Raw genomic sequence first — 17,943 nt, forward strand, 5'->3', positions numbered from 1 at the left:
TATATATATATATATATATATATATATATATATATATATATATATATATATATATATATATATATATATATATATATATATATATATATATATATATATATATATATATATACACACAAGATGACAATGGAGTGAGAAATGTGATCTATACACTTGACACTAGATATCCAAAAACAAGTCACGAGACTTGTTCCAACACAAAAAAGGAAACCGAACACTTTTAATGAGTGTCCATGCCACCCCTTCTACCCCTACTCTATCCCACCCACCCTTATTATCCAACCATCTCTTCCTATAAGTAAGAGCTTTTAAGCAAAACCATGCATCATCTTCTAGTTCCCTTTGCTTCTTCAATGGCATCAACTCTCCACTTTTTAATCTTCATTTCCTTTCTAACCCTCAATTTTTCTGCTATTTCCCTTTTTGCCCTTAAAGTTCATGTTGGTGCTAACACTGGCCTCAGTTTGGTAAGCTTGATTTTTATTAACTGCTTTAATTTTTTTCTTGTTAATTATAGTTTGATATTTAATCAATATAATATATTTTTTCCCTTTAATTTTTGAGCATTTAGTCTAAAGCCTGCAGCAATATATGTGAATCCTCCTTCTGCAAAGGTATATATAAATACATATTTCTCTAGGGATTGGCTTTTATTTTATATTTTATTTATATGTGTATACATATTTTTTCAGTTCCACCATTGCTGAGATATGGGAAGTATTGTGGAATATTATACAGTGGATGCCCAGGAGAGAAGCCTTGTGATGATCTTGATGCATGTTGTATGAAACATGATTCCTGCATTTCAGCCAACAACAGTGAGTATTAATTTCCAATCAAAATTTCACGATTTTGTTCCCAATGAAACATTTATATATAAATAATCGTTAATTGTGAAACATTAATTCCATCAACTTTAGTTTATATCTTTTTATTTTCATATTAATCTATATATAAGTAGTATATAATTTTTTAATTAGGAAACAGATAATTAAATAAAACTCAATTAACATAAAATATCTTTTCAAAGAACTGAAAACTAAAATAATTATAAATTAAGTATACTTTAAGTAATTTTTGTTTTTTACAAGAAAAATAAATTAAGTATAAGGTTACTTTAAGCAAATCTGTGCATCTTGTATGCTAAAGTTGTGTTTGGCGTGCCACAGCTAGCTGATAAGCTAGCTTATTTTTCGAGCTTTTTTATGTTGTCGTGTTTGGCAAGCCAAAAAGTAGCTTATAAGCTAGCTTTTTGAAAAGCTACTTAGACTAGCTTTTTAGGAGCTTTTTTAAAATTTTCTAAATACACCCCTTAATTAATTATAGAAACACATACTCCTACCTGTCCTTTTATGTAATTTTATATATTTCAGTTAACTTTTCAGCTAGTTTACCAAACGTTATTTTTTATCAGCTAGCTTTTCAGCTATCAGCTAGTTTTTTATTTAACAACTAGCTTTTCAGTTATCAGCTAGTTTTTCAGTTAGTACGCCAAACATAGCCTAAGAATTTATATCCTATAATATGTGATTAAAATTTATTTAAGTAATTAATAAATTAAAACAAATAAAGACAAAAAAGGAAAAACAACAAAAATTGAAAAAGCTAATTATAATTAGCTTTGTGCAGTAGCAAGTAATGGAGAGAGAAAAAATAATTGAAAACTCATAAATACGTTACCTATTTTTTCAATTTTTTTTTATAACCCAAAAGATACAATTTAATAATCTCCTATTGGAATGACTCAAGAATATTTAAAGGAGGCCACATTACATGCCATAATTTTTGTAACATGTGACTCCTGATGGACATTCAATGAAATAATTGCTCGTTGTTTATACTAAAATATCTATGCTCCAATCATTGCATTTTTGTATTCCATTGATAAAAATGTAATATTGTTTAATTTGGATCATAAAAATTGCAACAACTTTAATAAATGTTATTTTCACAATTTCTCCCTCTGTTCATCACAATTATTTCAAAATATTTATAATTGATTACATTTAAAAAAGTTTTTGAAATTTTATCTACTTAAAGGATAATTAGTAATTCGAATATTCATAAAATTTTCAAATTAATAATATATCAGGTCAAAAAATTCTAAATTCTTGGGACCAACAAAACAAATGTTCAGCTGCGTATAGTTGAACAAAGAAACAACTAACATATCAATACCAATTAAAACAATTATAACTAGATGATAACAATTTAACTAATATAAGAATATGATAGTGATATTATTAATCGGCGGACTTCAATTGGAGCCTACCTTTCAATTTCTTAAACACAGTTGAATATTTTTGAAATTTTTTCCAAAAAAATGCAATTTTTACGACACGCTACCTCTAAAATTACATATGCTATTCCACGCTACCTCTAAAATTACATATGCTATTCCAGACAATTTGTTCCGTGTACTTAATATTATTGTTAGAAAAGATAAACGATAGGCTTTGATGGAAAATTAATTAAACTCCATATAAGGGCATTTGAAGTAATGCAAAACTTCGAGAAATTAAATATCCTCCGATCTTCTGTTTCTACAAATCCTCTTACCCAATTAAATGATGACATTTGTTATATTAATATCCTAAAATATTATTAAATTTCATTAAATAACCATTAAATGTTACACATGTCACCCTTTAATGGGATAAAATGATATGTAGGAACAAAAAGTATAAAGATATTTAATTTCTTCAAAACTTCACCTTAATTATATATACCTTAATTATATATGTTCTCAACAAACATATCTAAATTAATATTAATAATTAGTGCCAAATACAATACAACCTAACATAAGAAATTTCCGTATATATTATTTCTCAAACTATAAGATTTTGCTTTTGGTTTGTTGCTTCAATCACATAATTTTAACAGTTAGATTTACCAACTTCAATAAATAAAACCTACTAAACTCGTTTCTATAGATGTTTGGTGGTTGGAATATTAAATCCCCTGTGCGCTCACTGCATACTTATTAAGGGTACACCGAATACATTATATATATATATATATATATATATATATATATATATATATATATATATATATATATATATATATATATATATATATATACACAGAGAGAGAGAGAGATAAGTTCAAATGTGGATTAACATCTATTGTATGGACGTATGGACAGTGCTATTCTGTAAGAATAACAAAGAGAATATTTTGTTTAACAATATAAATACGTTCAATCTTACATAACTATTATCAATCTCATACATTCTCACTAATTAAATCGTCTATAAGGTTATTATAGACTTTTTTATTATTATTTTAATTCTATCAGAATGTTTATTGAGTCATATTCTGTAAAAATGAAAATGAGGGAAAAACGATATGTAGGAACAAAAATAAATAATAATTAATGAGAATGCATGAAAATGATGATAGTTGTATAAGATTGAATGTAGTAAAATTACTAAGCAACCTATTCTCATAGTAATTCTGGTAGAATAACACTATCCACACGTCCGCACAATAGTTGTCCATCAGCATTATAACCTAGCCCTATATATATATATATATATATATATATATATATATATATATATATATATATATTCTTTATTCTAATAAAAGACTAGTTTTATTCTCCTTTTGACATTTGTCATCCTATTAGGCCTCCTAATTAATATATATTTTATTTTCCTTTTGTTATATGTCACCCGATTATGTCTTCTAATTAATGTATGCCACTTGTCAATCTATTGTTTCTCCATTTCAAATTTTAAATTTCTCATTTTAATTAAATTAAATTAATAACATTAGAATAAAAATTAAAATAAAATTAATACAAATTATAAAGTGATATAATTTCACATATTTATTTAAATCAATGATTATAAATTTATATAACTATAAAAATCTCTTAATTAATAATTTATTTAAATTAATTGATTAATAATTTTAAGTTTTTACTATAAAAGTTTAATTAATTTTGTAACCGTGGTTCTCATGGGTTATAAACTAGTATTCTAATAAGTGAATAGTTTTAATCTCTTTTCGTCAAATGTCACTCTTATACAACTCTTCATTAATATTATATCATATTTCATTTAGATATACAAGGCAATTCATTTCAAAATTCAAATTTACATTTTCTAATAATATGTTAAATTTAAAGTTATAATAACTTTAAAAATTTGATGTATCTCTTAATTAATAATTTATTTAAAATGACTTATTTAAAATAACTGATTAATAATTATAAATTTTTATTATAAAAGTTTAATTAATTTTATAACCGTGGTTCTCACAAGTTATATATATATATATATATATATATATATATATATATATATATATATATATATATATATATATATATATATATATATATTAGTTTATAATTCATAAAAAACCATGGTGACAAAATTAATTAAACTTTTATAATAAAAGCTCAAACTTATTAATAAGTGATTTTAAATAAATTATTAATTAAAAGATATTTTTAAGTTATATAATAGTATAATCATTTATATATATATATATATATATATATATATATATATATATATATATATATATATATATATATATATCTATATCGTCTTTTAATCTATATTAATTTTTTTTAAAATTTATATTAATGTTATTAATTTAATGTAATTAAAATGGGAAAATTAAAATTTGAAAGTTGAAATTGAAAATCCATAGACTGAAAATTGACATTACATTAATTACGAGACCTAATAGAGTAACACATGCCAAAATAATGTTAGAGCGGCAGATGTGAATTTTGTAGCTGATGTTGACTTTCAAAATCTCTATTCTCTTTTGAATTTCAACGAAACATATATATATATATATATATATATATATATATATATATATATATATATATATATATATATATATATATATATATATATATATATATATATATAGAGAGAGAGAGAGAGAGAGAGAAGTTCAATTGAATAAATAAAAAAAGTTTAGAATATTCATATATGAATATATAAGTAAGTATATTCATATATGAATCTACCCCTCTCTTGCGCTAACAACAACCACCACCACCACCGTCTCCTCTACCTCTACCACAAACTACCACAATTATATTTATATATGAATAATCACTTCTTTTACAGTTATTCATATATGAATATACATATTCGTATATGAATATACTTATTAATATTTAAATACACTTATTTATATATATTTATATGAATATACATATCTTTATACGAATTCATATATGAATATGATTTGTTTCGCCGGTAGATATGCTGCAGCGGCAGATTCAAAATAATTGGCCTATATATTCATTTCCTCATTTTTAAACTTTTTTTTTTCTCAATTGAATCACTATATATATATATATATATATATATATATATATATATATATATGTGTGTGTGTGTGTGTGTGTGTGTGGGCGTGTGTGTTCAATTGAAAATTAAAAAATGTTTGAGAATGCAATAATGAATTTGTGCTACATATTTCATCATTTTCCGTTTAAGCAATCCAACGTTAGTGTGCTACGAAAGATGTAATATTTATGAGTGAATACAAAATTAAGTATATTCATATATTATTGTTTTATGGTATATTTACATATAATTATTCGTATATGATTTATTTATATATATATTTTTATTAGCAAATGATTAGTATACATGCATTCATGTTGATTTTTATATTTTGATAACATTGTGTTTTCCAAAACTGAAAATGATAAAAATCGTCACTTTTATATCATAAGGATATAAAATTATAAAATATAAGAAAATCTCTATGAAAATTTTTCTTTAACATTAGTAAATAAAAAAAATGGTATTTCAAATTGTTAAATATGTATCTAATGATTAATAACGTATTATAACTTCTTATTGACTTCATCGTTATCGGCTTCAATTTAATTAAGTAGTGTTCATAACCATTTTAATTTTATATATATCCCTTTGGTTAAGCTGGTAGATTACTTTGGTCGTGAATTTGACACAATCAACTTGTGTAGAGGTCGTGTGTGTTCAATTGAAAATTAATAAAAAAATGTTTGAGAATGCAAGAATGAATTTGTGCTACATATTTTATCATTTTCCGTTTAAGCAATCCAACGTATCTGTGCTACGAAAGATGTAATATTTATGAGTGAATATAAAATTAAGTATATTCTTATATATTATTATTGTATGGTATATTTACATATAATTATTCATATATGATTTATTTATATATTTTTTTCTATTAGCAAACGATTAGTATACATGCATTCATGTTGATTTTTATATTTTGCTAACATTATATTTTCCAAAACTAAAAATGATAAAAACCGTCACTTTTATATCATAAGGATATAAAATTATAAAATATAAGAAAATCTCTATGAAATTTTTTCTTTTAACATTAGTAAATTAAAAAAATGGTATTTCAAATTGTTAAATATATATCTAATGATTAATAACTTATTATAACTTCTTATTGACTTCATCGTTATGGACTTCAATTTAATTAAGTAGTTTTCATAACCATTTTAATTTTATATATATCCCTTTTGGTTAAGCTAGTAGATTACTTGGGTCATGAATTTGACACATTCAACTTTTGTAGACGTCGTGAATTTTGTACATCTATGTTAAAAAATATGATTTTTTAAGGTGAGATGTATAAAATGAATTTATAAATAAAATAAATTTTATTCTATAAATCCATAACATCTTAAAATTTTGATTATTAAAAGGAAATTTAAAATTATGATTTTAAAATTGATCTAAAACTTTAAGACTTACCTATAAAATGAATTTTTTTAAGACTATAACCGGTTTTTATAGTGTTCTACAACTAAATCGTAACTATGAGATTTTAATTTATAATTGATCGCTACTAATGGTTAATAAGATGACGTTTTATTTGAAACCTAAATAATTTTATTCAAGAGATATGATTGTTATAAAAAGTACATAAAGTATTGGATGAATGCACTATTCATTTTGATTTTTTTATTTCCTTATCATATGTTTTCCAAAAAAAAAAAAAGAAAAAAAAAACTAAAAATTGTATAAAAAAAATCATCTCTTTTTATATCGTGGTATATATCCATAAAAAAGTTATAAAATATAAGAAAATCTCAATGAAATCCTTTCTTTTAACATTAATAAATAAAAAATTGATATTTCAATTTTTCTATATATCTAAAGATTATTAACTTATAATAACGGCTTATTAACTTCATCATTGAATTCAATTTAATTAAGTAGTGCTCTTATCATTTAATTTCAAATTTTTACATGTTTTCTACAGACAACTATTTGAGCGAGGAATGCAACAAGGGGTTGTTGGGCTGTGTAGAAAGGTTTAAGAAAGCAGGGAGCAAGACATTCAAAGGCAACACATGTGATGCAAATGATGTTACCAACACCATTAAGCTTGTTATGGAAGCTGCAGTTCTGGCGGGCAGATATATTCATAAACCCTAATATAATATGCAAATCATACTCCCTTCGAGTATGGAGATAGTTTGACATGGCATAAAAATTGGACGACATTTTAGAATCAATGAATCCCAACAAAAAGAACATTATTCTTTTATAATTTTAATCAAATACATTTTGATATATTGTATTTGTAGCCAAACATAATTTGAAAGAACTGATGATAAAGCTTCTTTTCATGACTTGAAATCACAATATTAAAGTTGCACATTTTGATTTATGTTGTAGCGATCAGTATATATATATTAATAGAAAGTATTTTTTAAAATCCACTTTACGTGTATATAAATATATATGTATATGCCTTTTATTAAATGATTGCATCTTATTTTTGAACAACTGGATGATTGAAATAGAAAACATCTAGCAATGATTTAGAGAAATACCAAGAAGTATTACATAGGAATCCAAATATGCTGGGTTTCATCAACTACTAGAAAATGAGGTATCGGTGACGGATTAGCTAGGGATCAGCGGCGGAAATTAGAAGTCTCCCTAAAACCTAAATGCTACTCAAGAAATATTGGAAACCCATCGCTAATTCCCTATTCCCTACCATATTTTGGCTGAGTTTCATTTCCCTCTCAATATTTTCGTTCCCCCGCCTCCCTCCCATATTATCCTCCTGAAAACATCTTACCCTAATTTCAATATGCCATTCTCTTTACCCTATTTTCTCCCAACATTGCTGACTTTTTCCACCCCACCCCCAACATCGCCAATTTCCTCCGCCACCACCCCTACGACAAAGAAAAGGGTGTTGTGGAGGAGACACATGTCGTCTTCACATACCCATTTGTGCCAACAACTTCTGTATTTTCTCTAAAACGTAAAACGGAGGAGTTTCAAAAATCCCAAACAGAACAAGCAAGAAGCCACACGACCTTCGAATTTTGCCGTCAATTTCGTCTCCTAAACTGGAAAATTGCTTAACATCAAACGAAGGTAACACTCCATAGATTAGCTTGTACCTTTCTAGTGCAGCTTACATGGGTACTATCGAGTTATTGACAATTTAACCTCTTTTATTCTCGTCATGAACCTCGATTTTTTTGTTCTTGTAGCATAAGGCAACATCACAAGACCATTCACAAGTCCAGATTCCTAATCGTGGTTATACGTTTTATCTTAATTTCAAGAGTTATTCTTCTAAAACTGATTGTTCCGGACAAGAAGTGTGTGTCACTTGAAGTATGATTATTTGAGAAAAATGAGCACCAATGACATGTCTCCAGGTACACCAGTTTACCCTCACTACTAGAAAAACAGCCTTTTACGACGCGCAATGCGTGTCGTAAAACGCTCAGACGACGCGCAAATGCGTGTCAAGAAAGGCCCTGTCATAACGATAGACGACACGCTTTTGCGCGTCGTCTATTTAAGAAGCGCATTTATGACACGCATTCACGACGCGCAGTTATGACACGCAATGCGTATCAAGGAAGGCCCTGTCATAAAGGAAGACGACATGCATTTGCGTGTCGTAACCTTACGACGCACGTGTTTATGATACGCAACGCGTATCAACGAAGCCCCTGTCATAAATGAAGACGACACGCATTTTTGTGCGTCATAATTTTAAATGTTTTTAAAATTATATATTTTTGATAGATTTACTAACTTTCAAATTAAATAACACATTAAAAGTCTCATAATACAAAATAAAATACCATAAACAATAAAGATAATTCATTGCACTAATATGTCAAATACAAATAATCATTCCAATAGTAAGTAAATGTAACACATTGCTAATATTGCATAATATTTATTATAGAAAACAAAACATGTACAACATTAAAAGAAACCCATGACTAAATTCTCCTTTGACAATTTCCTTTCTAAAAGAATAACCTGAATAGATAAATTGCAGTGTAGTCTATAACAGGTTCTGAGATAAAGTTGATTGCCCGTGAATACCATTCTGGATTTTCTTCCTACTCGAAAGATAAAGATAAATATAAAACAAATTAATCAAGTTTCTAGATAAATATTTGCAAAAAAACTCGTGGAATAGATAAATTATTATATCGCTATATCAAAAAAGGTATTGGTATACATACTTAAACATGTATTAACCATTTTATCAAATAGAAGCAATTTGGCAAATGTCAACAAACAGTTTGATAAACACTAGATTTAGCAAATAGCATAGATCATATTCCATATAACTAAATAATTACTTCATTTTGGATTTCAATTTTGAAAATTAAAATATCGATTATTTCTGTAAAAATCACAATAATCTCAAGTAAATCGACTATTTCATTTCAACCTATAATTACCTTACTAAAGAGAGCAGTTTGAACCCTTGATGTCAATATTTGATCCTTGTTGAATGGGGTCCTTTAAAGGGGTAAACTTACTATTTATCACAGTTTTTGCATGGTAACTGTCATGAAGCAGACAGAGTATTAGAAAGATAACAATTGTAAAAACGAAAAAAGTGTAGAAGGATGCTTTGATTTCATTGGTATCACCCATCCTTTTGTAATTCACCTTTCAAAACTCTAAAACAAAATATAAGAATACTCATTAGATTCCAAAATAAACATTAGTTAGTTTGACTCAAAATCGACACCTAAGTTTTATTATTATTATTATTTGGCATAGAATAAAATGTGGTTATGGATTATACATTGAGGAGCTCTCCCACATTAGTAAAATCAACAGATACATCATAGATACTAACTATTATCTAGTCACATAGTCAGTATTAGTATGTCTGCTATATGCAATGCAAAGAATGGAATAAACAAGGTAAAAATTAAACAAACTAATAGAACATCATTAAAACCCAAATAAGATTATAATAGGAAAATATGTGTTCTATATGCAATGACCAGGAATGGAATCCAACAGCCAGGAATGTAATTAAGTTTGTTACTCAAATCTGATCACTCTTGGACACGGGCATTAAACTTAATGATTGAAACCTCAAGATATTCATTCGCAGCAAGACTATAGTGTAAACAAAAAAAAAAGACTGTTAAAAATGTATATATGTGATGCAACAAGTATTCATTCGCTTCAAACTAATAAAGAATAAAAGATTATATGAAACCTCAAGATATTAGTAAAATTTTGTTTTTATAAAAGTAAAAAATATAAATTTTGTTATTAAACTTACTGAGTTCTAATGGGCTTTTATTGTGTTAAACTTTTTTGTTTTAGTTCATATGAAAATTCATTCATTCATATATATCACCAAAACAACATCATGGGATGTAATGACCGATTCCATTCCGTTGTACCAGCCCTATGCAATCAACGCCTGGTGTACCTGGGACATCATCCGCTGTTTGTTCAGAAACTGATTCCTTGCCTTGTTGACTATCGAGTTGGGAGACCTGTACATCCTCTGTGATGGGTAAATTGGTAAATTCTTATATCAGTTAACAAACTTGACACCCAAATAGTAACAAGTTAAAAAAAAACATGACCCAAAAAGAATATGAACAAACCAAACCTTATCAATCCCTGATACACGATCTGTGCTTGATAGAATCTTTTTCTTTGGTGTGAAGTCGAATACCTCATGAAGAAATTCATTTTCCTGTACAAATTGAATCAATCATTTACATAGAAATGTGCTAAACATAAACAATATTTTTTTCTATTGTGATCATAGTTTTACATTCTGTAATGTAAAACATAAATAACAAGCTTTTTGAGATACTAGCAATCGAACCTGCATGTGCTTCACAAATCCTCCACCAAGAAATCGCTTCAAAAAGTTTAACTGTCAAAACACATGAAATATAAAAAGGGTATTCATGTCTTTTGCACATTAAAGAGTTCCATCAACATCAAACACAATATGAGCCAAAGAGCACTAAACCAAACCTGGATTAGTTGGGACCATGTTGTAGTTGTAAGCGACTCTCCACCAATTTTCACGGAGGTTTTAGGGGCATAACCGCCCTAAACTCGTCAAAATAAATAATAAATAATAAACACATGTATATCGAATTATCGATCATTTCAAACAAATTAATAGACAAATACCTCAAGAAATTCAAGAATATCCCTAAAGGTGTTGCGTTGGCTGTTGAGATCTTTTTTGGCAGAACCCTTCCCAGCGGCTTCAACAGAAAGATTTCTTACTTGATTTACCACTTTTGCCCTCAAACCCTGTATATGGGTAACATCACGAGAACTAATGCCATCAGTGGCAGAAGTGTCATTTAATATGCTTGGGATAAATTCGCAAAATTTAATCTGTGTGTATATGATAGGGATGTAGCTTTAGAACAAGTAGAACAATTACAATATTACCCTCCAGGGAACAAATAGACTTACCACTTCAGATGCATCAGGAGTGAATTCAATAAAAGATCCAACATCCCTGTTCAAGATGATGCCAACATTATAACTGTGTCTAAAAAACCAATTTTAAAAAGAGAAATAATGACATAGAACATTACTTGAGGGCAGCCACTCTAACATTATTACTAATCTCATCTTGTAGGAACTTGAGTAGAAGTGCTTGTAAATCAGCAAAATATGGTCGAAAAGAATCACCAATTGTCTCTGTTAAGGAGGTGAACAATATCAATGCCACCTGGCATCATAGAATACAGTTGACCTTAAATAACAATGAGTTATAATAAGCTCATTGGATCAAAAAAAAAAAATATAAATATTTAATAACCTAAAAGCCACAAACAACAATCTCATCTCCTTCATGAAGAACACCATTAACCAATACCAAATCCATGGTTGCTCCAAGACCTTCTATCACTTTAACCTCCAACACCGTGCACTTGTGGGCACAAATCATGAGAAACTCAGTAAGGAAAGAAGTCAGAGGTTTATATGGGGTTACAATTAATTACCTGAGTGATCCTATGTTTGAATTCAAGTTGAACATCATAAGATTTCTCTGTTTTCGTGATTTTAGTAGCATTGGTGGAAGGAGATTTTCCATTTACATGTGGCTTTGACTTCTTTGACTAGTATTTGGGTCGTTTTGTTGATGTTGATGCTGATGCAGACAAACCACAACCAGGAACCATTAATGGAAAAAGTTTTTATTTGCTAGTCATCAGGTTGGAGGTTGATAACCAGCTTCTTTGTCGCTTATATTCATGGTGGAAATTTATCGATTAGGCAAGAAGGAGTGAGAACGAAGTCGCAAGAAAAAAAAGAGATACTGGTGTCTGAAATTAGGGTTCAAGCGTAATAGAGACATGTAGAGGATGAAACATCAACCATAATTTGACTTATTTATCAGAAGAAAAACATCACGAACATGAGAAAAAACGATCAAATTGAACTCTTTCTGGGATTGGCTTGAGGATAGTGATTAGTGAATCAAACATCCATAAATTTCTTGACTTAGATGAAGACGATGATTATCAATATTTTTTTTTTCAAAAATCAATTGCAAGAAAAACAGAGAAGGAGAGAGAGAGAGAGAGAGAGAGAGAGAGAGTACAATTATCAGACGAAATCTTGAGACTGTAACCTTAAACTTGATGTACATTGATTGTTCCATAGTCTTCTCCGTCTCCGTTAATTCTTAGGGCTCACATAAATGGAACGGTGATGGTGGATGAAGTGTTGGTCGAGAGGGCCTGAACATCATCGTCGTGTGAGGCCTGAAGAGTCAGTGCGGGTTGGAGGTAGTGGAGGTGGGTGAGGGGCGGAGACGAAGGAGAGGAGATGTTAGAGAACAGATCGATACGAATGTAGGAGAAGAAAGCGAGGTTTAAAAGTTTTGGGGATTTCATTTTACCTCTAAGAAGAGAGATGCGCATTTCTTAAAAAAAATATAAAACGATATTCACAGAGGACGCACATTTTAGATAAAGTGCCCTCCGTGTTTTTAATTTTTTTACATGAGACACTACTTTAAGGGCACGCAATAATGCGTGTCCTCTATCCTTAAATTTTTTGAAGAGATGACACTTTTTTAATGTCACTCTCTTTTGCGTAACATAAATCAACGAGTGTCGTGGTTTGCGCATCGTAAAAGGGTCTTTTTCTTATAGTGCCTTTTCCTTGATTGAAAGTTAGCTAATTTAAGGGACTAACATATGGTGGTTTTGACTAATTTGGTCTTGGATTGTATTTCTTGGTAGTTAGATATACATAGTACCTTCCATGTTGTGCCACTGGTGAGTCCTTTTCCTCTCCAATTATCTGTTAAATTGCTGCCACTTGTTCCAAAATTAGCACATATATTGTTCTATTCTTTGTTTTCAATGTTATTAATTTTTCTTATTATTTGTTAGTTATTATAGCATCCTCCGATAATATGTTAAGTTTTTGTCATCCACTTAATCATCATCAATTAAGCCTTAGAAAGAACTATAAAAAAACAGATTTAGTAATTTGGAACATGTTAGCTATTTACTCGTTTTGGTTATAAATAGATTTCACATAATTAGGAAATGATATAGCTAGGATTTGTATTTGATGTATTACCCTAATAATTATTAGAAATTTTGTACATTCTATTTTTTATGAGTTTGGAGTGTTACAAAATCCACTAATTACATATGCCTTGTTTTTGTTTCAGAAATTCCATTTTACCTTTTGTTTGGTATCTTTTTTAGGCTTGTTTCTTTGAGCTTTACTTCATGCACATCATGGATGATGGTGAGTGCTAACAGGATTCCGAAAACATTTACCATTTTACAGTTGGACTCATAGCCTTGATATATCCAGAAATTCTATATTGGGGTTTTGAAAATGTTGACACCCTTTTTGAATAGTAACGTCTTTTTCTTTGTAGGTTATCGGTGAACTTATTCATGAGGATATAAAGGATGAGCTTAGGTTGGAACTTGAAGAAATTGAGGTCAAAAAACAAGAAATTTATAAGGATATTCTAAAACTCGCCCAACGATGTAACCTACCCAACTTATTAGACTTTCACATCTGATTTTTGTAATTTGGTCTTAATACTTTGAAATCGATGTATACATTGACACTTCGAAATAGATATATACTCTGACACTTGATTTTCTAGTCTACTATCATTATTTAATTTAGTAGTTGGATTTTAAATTTAATTTGTACATTGAATTTCATCTTGTAAATTCTGCTTGTATATTTAGAACAGGAAAATAATGATAAAAATGTCATCAACGATGGAATCCACTAGTTTTATGAGCTTTGTCGACAACTTATTTTGTAGCTAAATAACTCATTAGCAACGGATTAGCGACAGATTGGCGATGGAATCCGAAGGTTCTCTGAAAAATTGGTGTCATCGCTAATCCGTCGTTAAATCCCTCGCTTATTCGTCGCTGGCAATTAGAGACAAGGGTTTTTACGACGGGTAATTCCGTCGCTAATCCGTCGCTGAAGGCCTTTACAACGGATTAGTGACAGAATTGTCCGTCGGTGATACCTCATTTTCTAGTAGTGATCCAACCGACCTGTACTAAAATTACGATTCCTATTTTTTTATCCAATCGTAAACCCAAGTATTAATGCGCTCTATAATCATATCCTTATGAAAGGTATTTGGATAAAATATGACACTATTTTGATACAACCATATTACCCAAACTGTTTGTTAAGATGCTGTCACGTACGTCTTAAGCAAAATCGTTGCTCGAATGTACTAAAGGATAGCACAGTGAAGCAGAGTCGAATCCACGGGAACACATCCTAAGAGTCAATGTATCTTTGCATAAGCACATACTAGTCAAAAACAGAAAAATATAAAAGGATGATTTTGTTTATTAATTAAAAACTAAAATAGCAGTGAAATAAAGTAAATAAAATTCAGTAATAGAAAACGAATTTAGTTATGTTGTCACTTTTCTAATCATGCAATCAACACAAACCTAGTTATTCAAAATGTGCTCTAAGTCGTTACTGAAAATCTACTAATAAGCTCTAGTAAGTTTTCTTTTACCTAATCAGGTAACTTAAATAAGCTCTTCGGTCAATCTTAAATTTTTACTAACTTAGTTAAATAAGCTCTTAATCAAATTAGAAAAACAGCATTATGATCCATGTAAATTCTCAACAATATCCAATATTTCTCACAAGCTCAGTGTAAAAATATGAAATTTCGGTTTATATTAAAATTAAATCCTAACATGGAACCAATCTATTACTTGTTACTTATTACCAGTTTATTAGAATAATTACGGACTCTAAAAATTGATTAATTAGAGTGATTTAATACTAAATTAGGTGACTAAGTTAATTAAGAACTAAAATCAAACATTCATTAAGATCAAAACTAAAATATCTAGATAGAAACAAAAATCAAAAACCAGATCTAATGATTGATTACATGAAAAGTAATGATCTATACAAAACTGAAATCAAAGGTTTAGCCAGACATGGCTAAAAACAAGTCTAGAACAATTAAAAGAGACATTAAATAATTAAACGTTACCAAACTAGATGAATGAGATGATCCACAACCTTCAGTTCTTCATAATCGATGTTAAAGTGTAGAAATCACCCTAAAAAATCCACTGAAAAGGGTTTTTCTTCGTCTAGGAATGTCTAGGATTTAATCTGATCAGATATGTCGTATTTGTTTTCAAGCTAGAAACTTCCGGAGCAAGAAAAAGAAAAACGCGAACGTGTTTTTAGAAATCACCATCACATTTTTCGTTTGAAGTCTCAAAAAGTCTCGATCAATGAAGTACGCTGCTATATATCTAACAAAATATGGAAAACACAATCGTGTTTCTTGAAACAGAACGATTGAATTTTTGCTTCGAGGTCCTAAAACTTTGATTTTTAGCTTAGAAAAGATGCAAAGGTAAAGCACAATCATATAGGAAAAACATGATCATCATTTTCCTAAAACACACGTTTCTGACGCAAACTCTTCAGTTTTAGCAAATCCAACCTATGTTCCAGCTTCCCCAGGTGTTTTAGCTCCACTAAGCTCCTATAATGCATCCAAAGCTGCTCCCAAAGTATCGCTCCACTTGAAATATCTAAAAATGACATAAAACCTTGAGCAGTATAGGAATTTTGACGAAATACATGAGCTGGATATTATTTATACTAATGCACATGAAAAAGCATAAAATATGATGGAAAATGCTAATAAAAACTACTATAAAAGATGCATAAAATGACATCTATCAAATCTATCCAAGCTTAAACCTTACTTGCCCTCAAGTAGTAAAAAGATTAAACATTATAATTATAAAGGAAATATGTAGATGACCTAAAAAGGAACTAAAATAAAATAAAGGAAACTAAAGCATTTCACTTTTTTTTTAATGTGATCAGACTCTACACCGAGGAAGCTCCAATATAATCACTACCTAGACGATAATCACAATACCTTCTGTTGTGACAAGCTCTACAGGGGTTTGGATGCTGGATGATGGATCTGTCCTGGAAGCTTTCCTGAGAACACAACATAGAAGAATCGTTAAAGGACATCTGGGTGTTCTCCCGGGACACCACTCCGACGATCTAGTTATTTTTTTGAGAGAGAGAACTCTAGGGTAATATTCGTGAGAGAGAAGATGGATCCCTTCCTTGAGGCAGAAGAGATCCTTTTATACATGTTTCTAATGGATCGTGGGGACCTCGTCCGATGAGAGCAAGACGTGGCCTCCTCTGATTGGGAGGATCACGCCCACTTTAACTAACTGCCTGGTGACGTCAGTTCTGGGCATCACCTAATCTTTTTGTCACGTCCTGATTGGTCGTGTGTGAATGAGAAGATCACGAGAGATATTCGTCCCTCGTGGAGGGAAACGAACTGCCACCCCGATGCTGGATTGCTTGGGCCAAGACCGGGCCTTGTCCAAGGTCCTGACGAGATAACGTCTCGTTTATGCTTTCCGTTACGTTTAACGTGGCCGTTCATGGTAACGTTAACAAGTCCCTTAGACCGGTAGGCCTCTGCGTTCGTGGCGTAGCAGAGTTGTCCTGGTCTACTCACAGACACATGGCGTGCTGCTATTGATAGCTTATGCAGTTGGAAGGACGAAATCGCCATTGTTCGGCGGTTTCATCATGAAAACGGTTCGTTGTCCCTTTTGTGGCATTTAAACCTCTGTTCCTCCTAGCGTTTCCTCCTTACCTTCTACGTTTCTCTCTTCGACTTCTTGTTTCTATGAAAACCCTTTCAACCATTTCTTCATATTTTTCCATGGCCGCCACTTGTTCTGTGGGAAGGGATCTTACCACTGAAGAATGGGAATATTTCGAGTTCCTATTCGGGTTCGTTCCCGAACACGGAGTGAAAATCCCTCTACCCGATGCATCACTTTACTGTCCTCCCGAGGGCAAAGTCGGCATCCCAATTGCCTTGTTCAAGGCGGGTCTACGCTTGCCTACCACATATTTCTTCAACCTGATTATCCGGGAATACGAGTTTTCTGTGAGAGAACTGACCCCTACCGCTATAAACAAGATAGTGGGTTTTGAACTCCTCTGTCGTGCCCTAGGCCGCCTGCCGACTGTTACGGCTTTCAAGCACTTCTTCAATGCCTCTACTCAGTCGGGGAGTCGAACCCTTCTCGTCGGCGGGGAGTCCCTA

The 17,943-nt window shown here is 30.2% G+C and overlaps 1 protein-coding gene and 1 long non-coding RNA gene across 2 annotated transcripts; one reads left to right on the forward strand and one right to left on the reverse strand.

Annotated features, from left to right (window-relative positions):
- The first annotated feature begins 212 nt into the window (after positions 1-212).
- On the forward strand, positions 213-7,674 carry PLA2-ALPHA (Phospholipase A2 family protein). The gene is made up of 4 exons (XM_079059567.1): positions 213-467; positions 572-614; positions 693-818; positions 7,264-7,674. The coding sequence occupies exons 1-4, from the start codon at positions 321-323 to the stop codon at positions 7,437-7,439; spliced, it is 492 nt and encodes a 163-aa protein (XP_078915693.1). The 5' UTR covers positions 213-320; the 3' UTR covers positions 7,440-7,674.
- A 3,062-nt stretch (positions 7,675-10,736) lies between these two features.
- Positions 10,737-11,323, reverse strand: LOC145123753 (uncharacterized). The gene is made up of 4 exons (XR_013715284.1): positions 11,301-11,323; positions 11,146-11,196; positions 10,924-11,010; positions 10,737-10,815 (listed from the first exon to the last, which is right to left on the reverse strand). It is a non-coding gene; the product is annotated as an uncharacterized LOC145123753 (long non-coding RNA).
- Positions 11,324-17,943: the final 6,620 nt, after the last annotated feature.

Source organism: Lactuca virosa, chromosome 7 (assembly GCF_052849685.1).
Source record: "Lactuca virosa cultivar CGN04683 chromosome 7, Lactuca_virosa_CGN04683_v6, whole genome shotgun sequence".
NCBI classification, from domain to species: domain Eukaryota; kingdom Viridiplantae; phylum Streptophyta; class Magnoliopsida; order Asterales; family Asteraceae; genus Lactuca; species Lactuca virosa.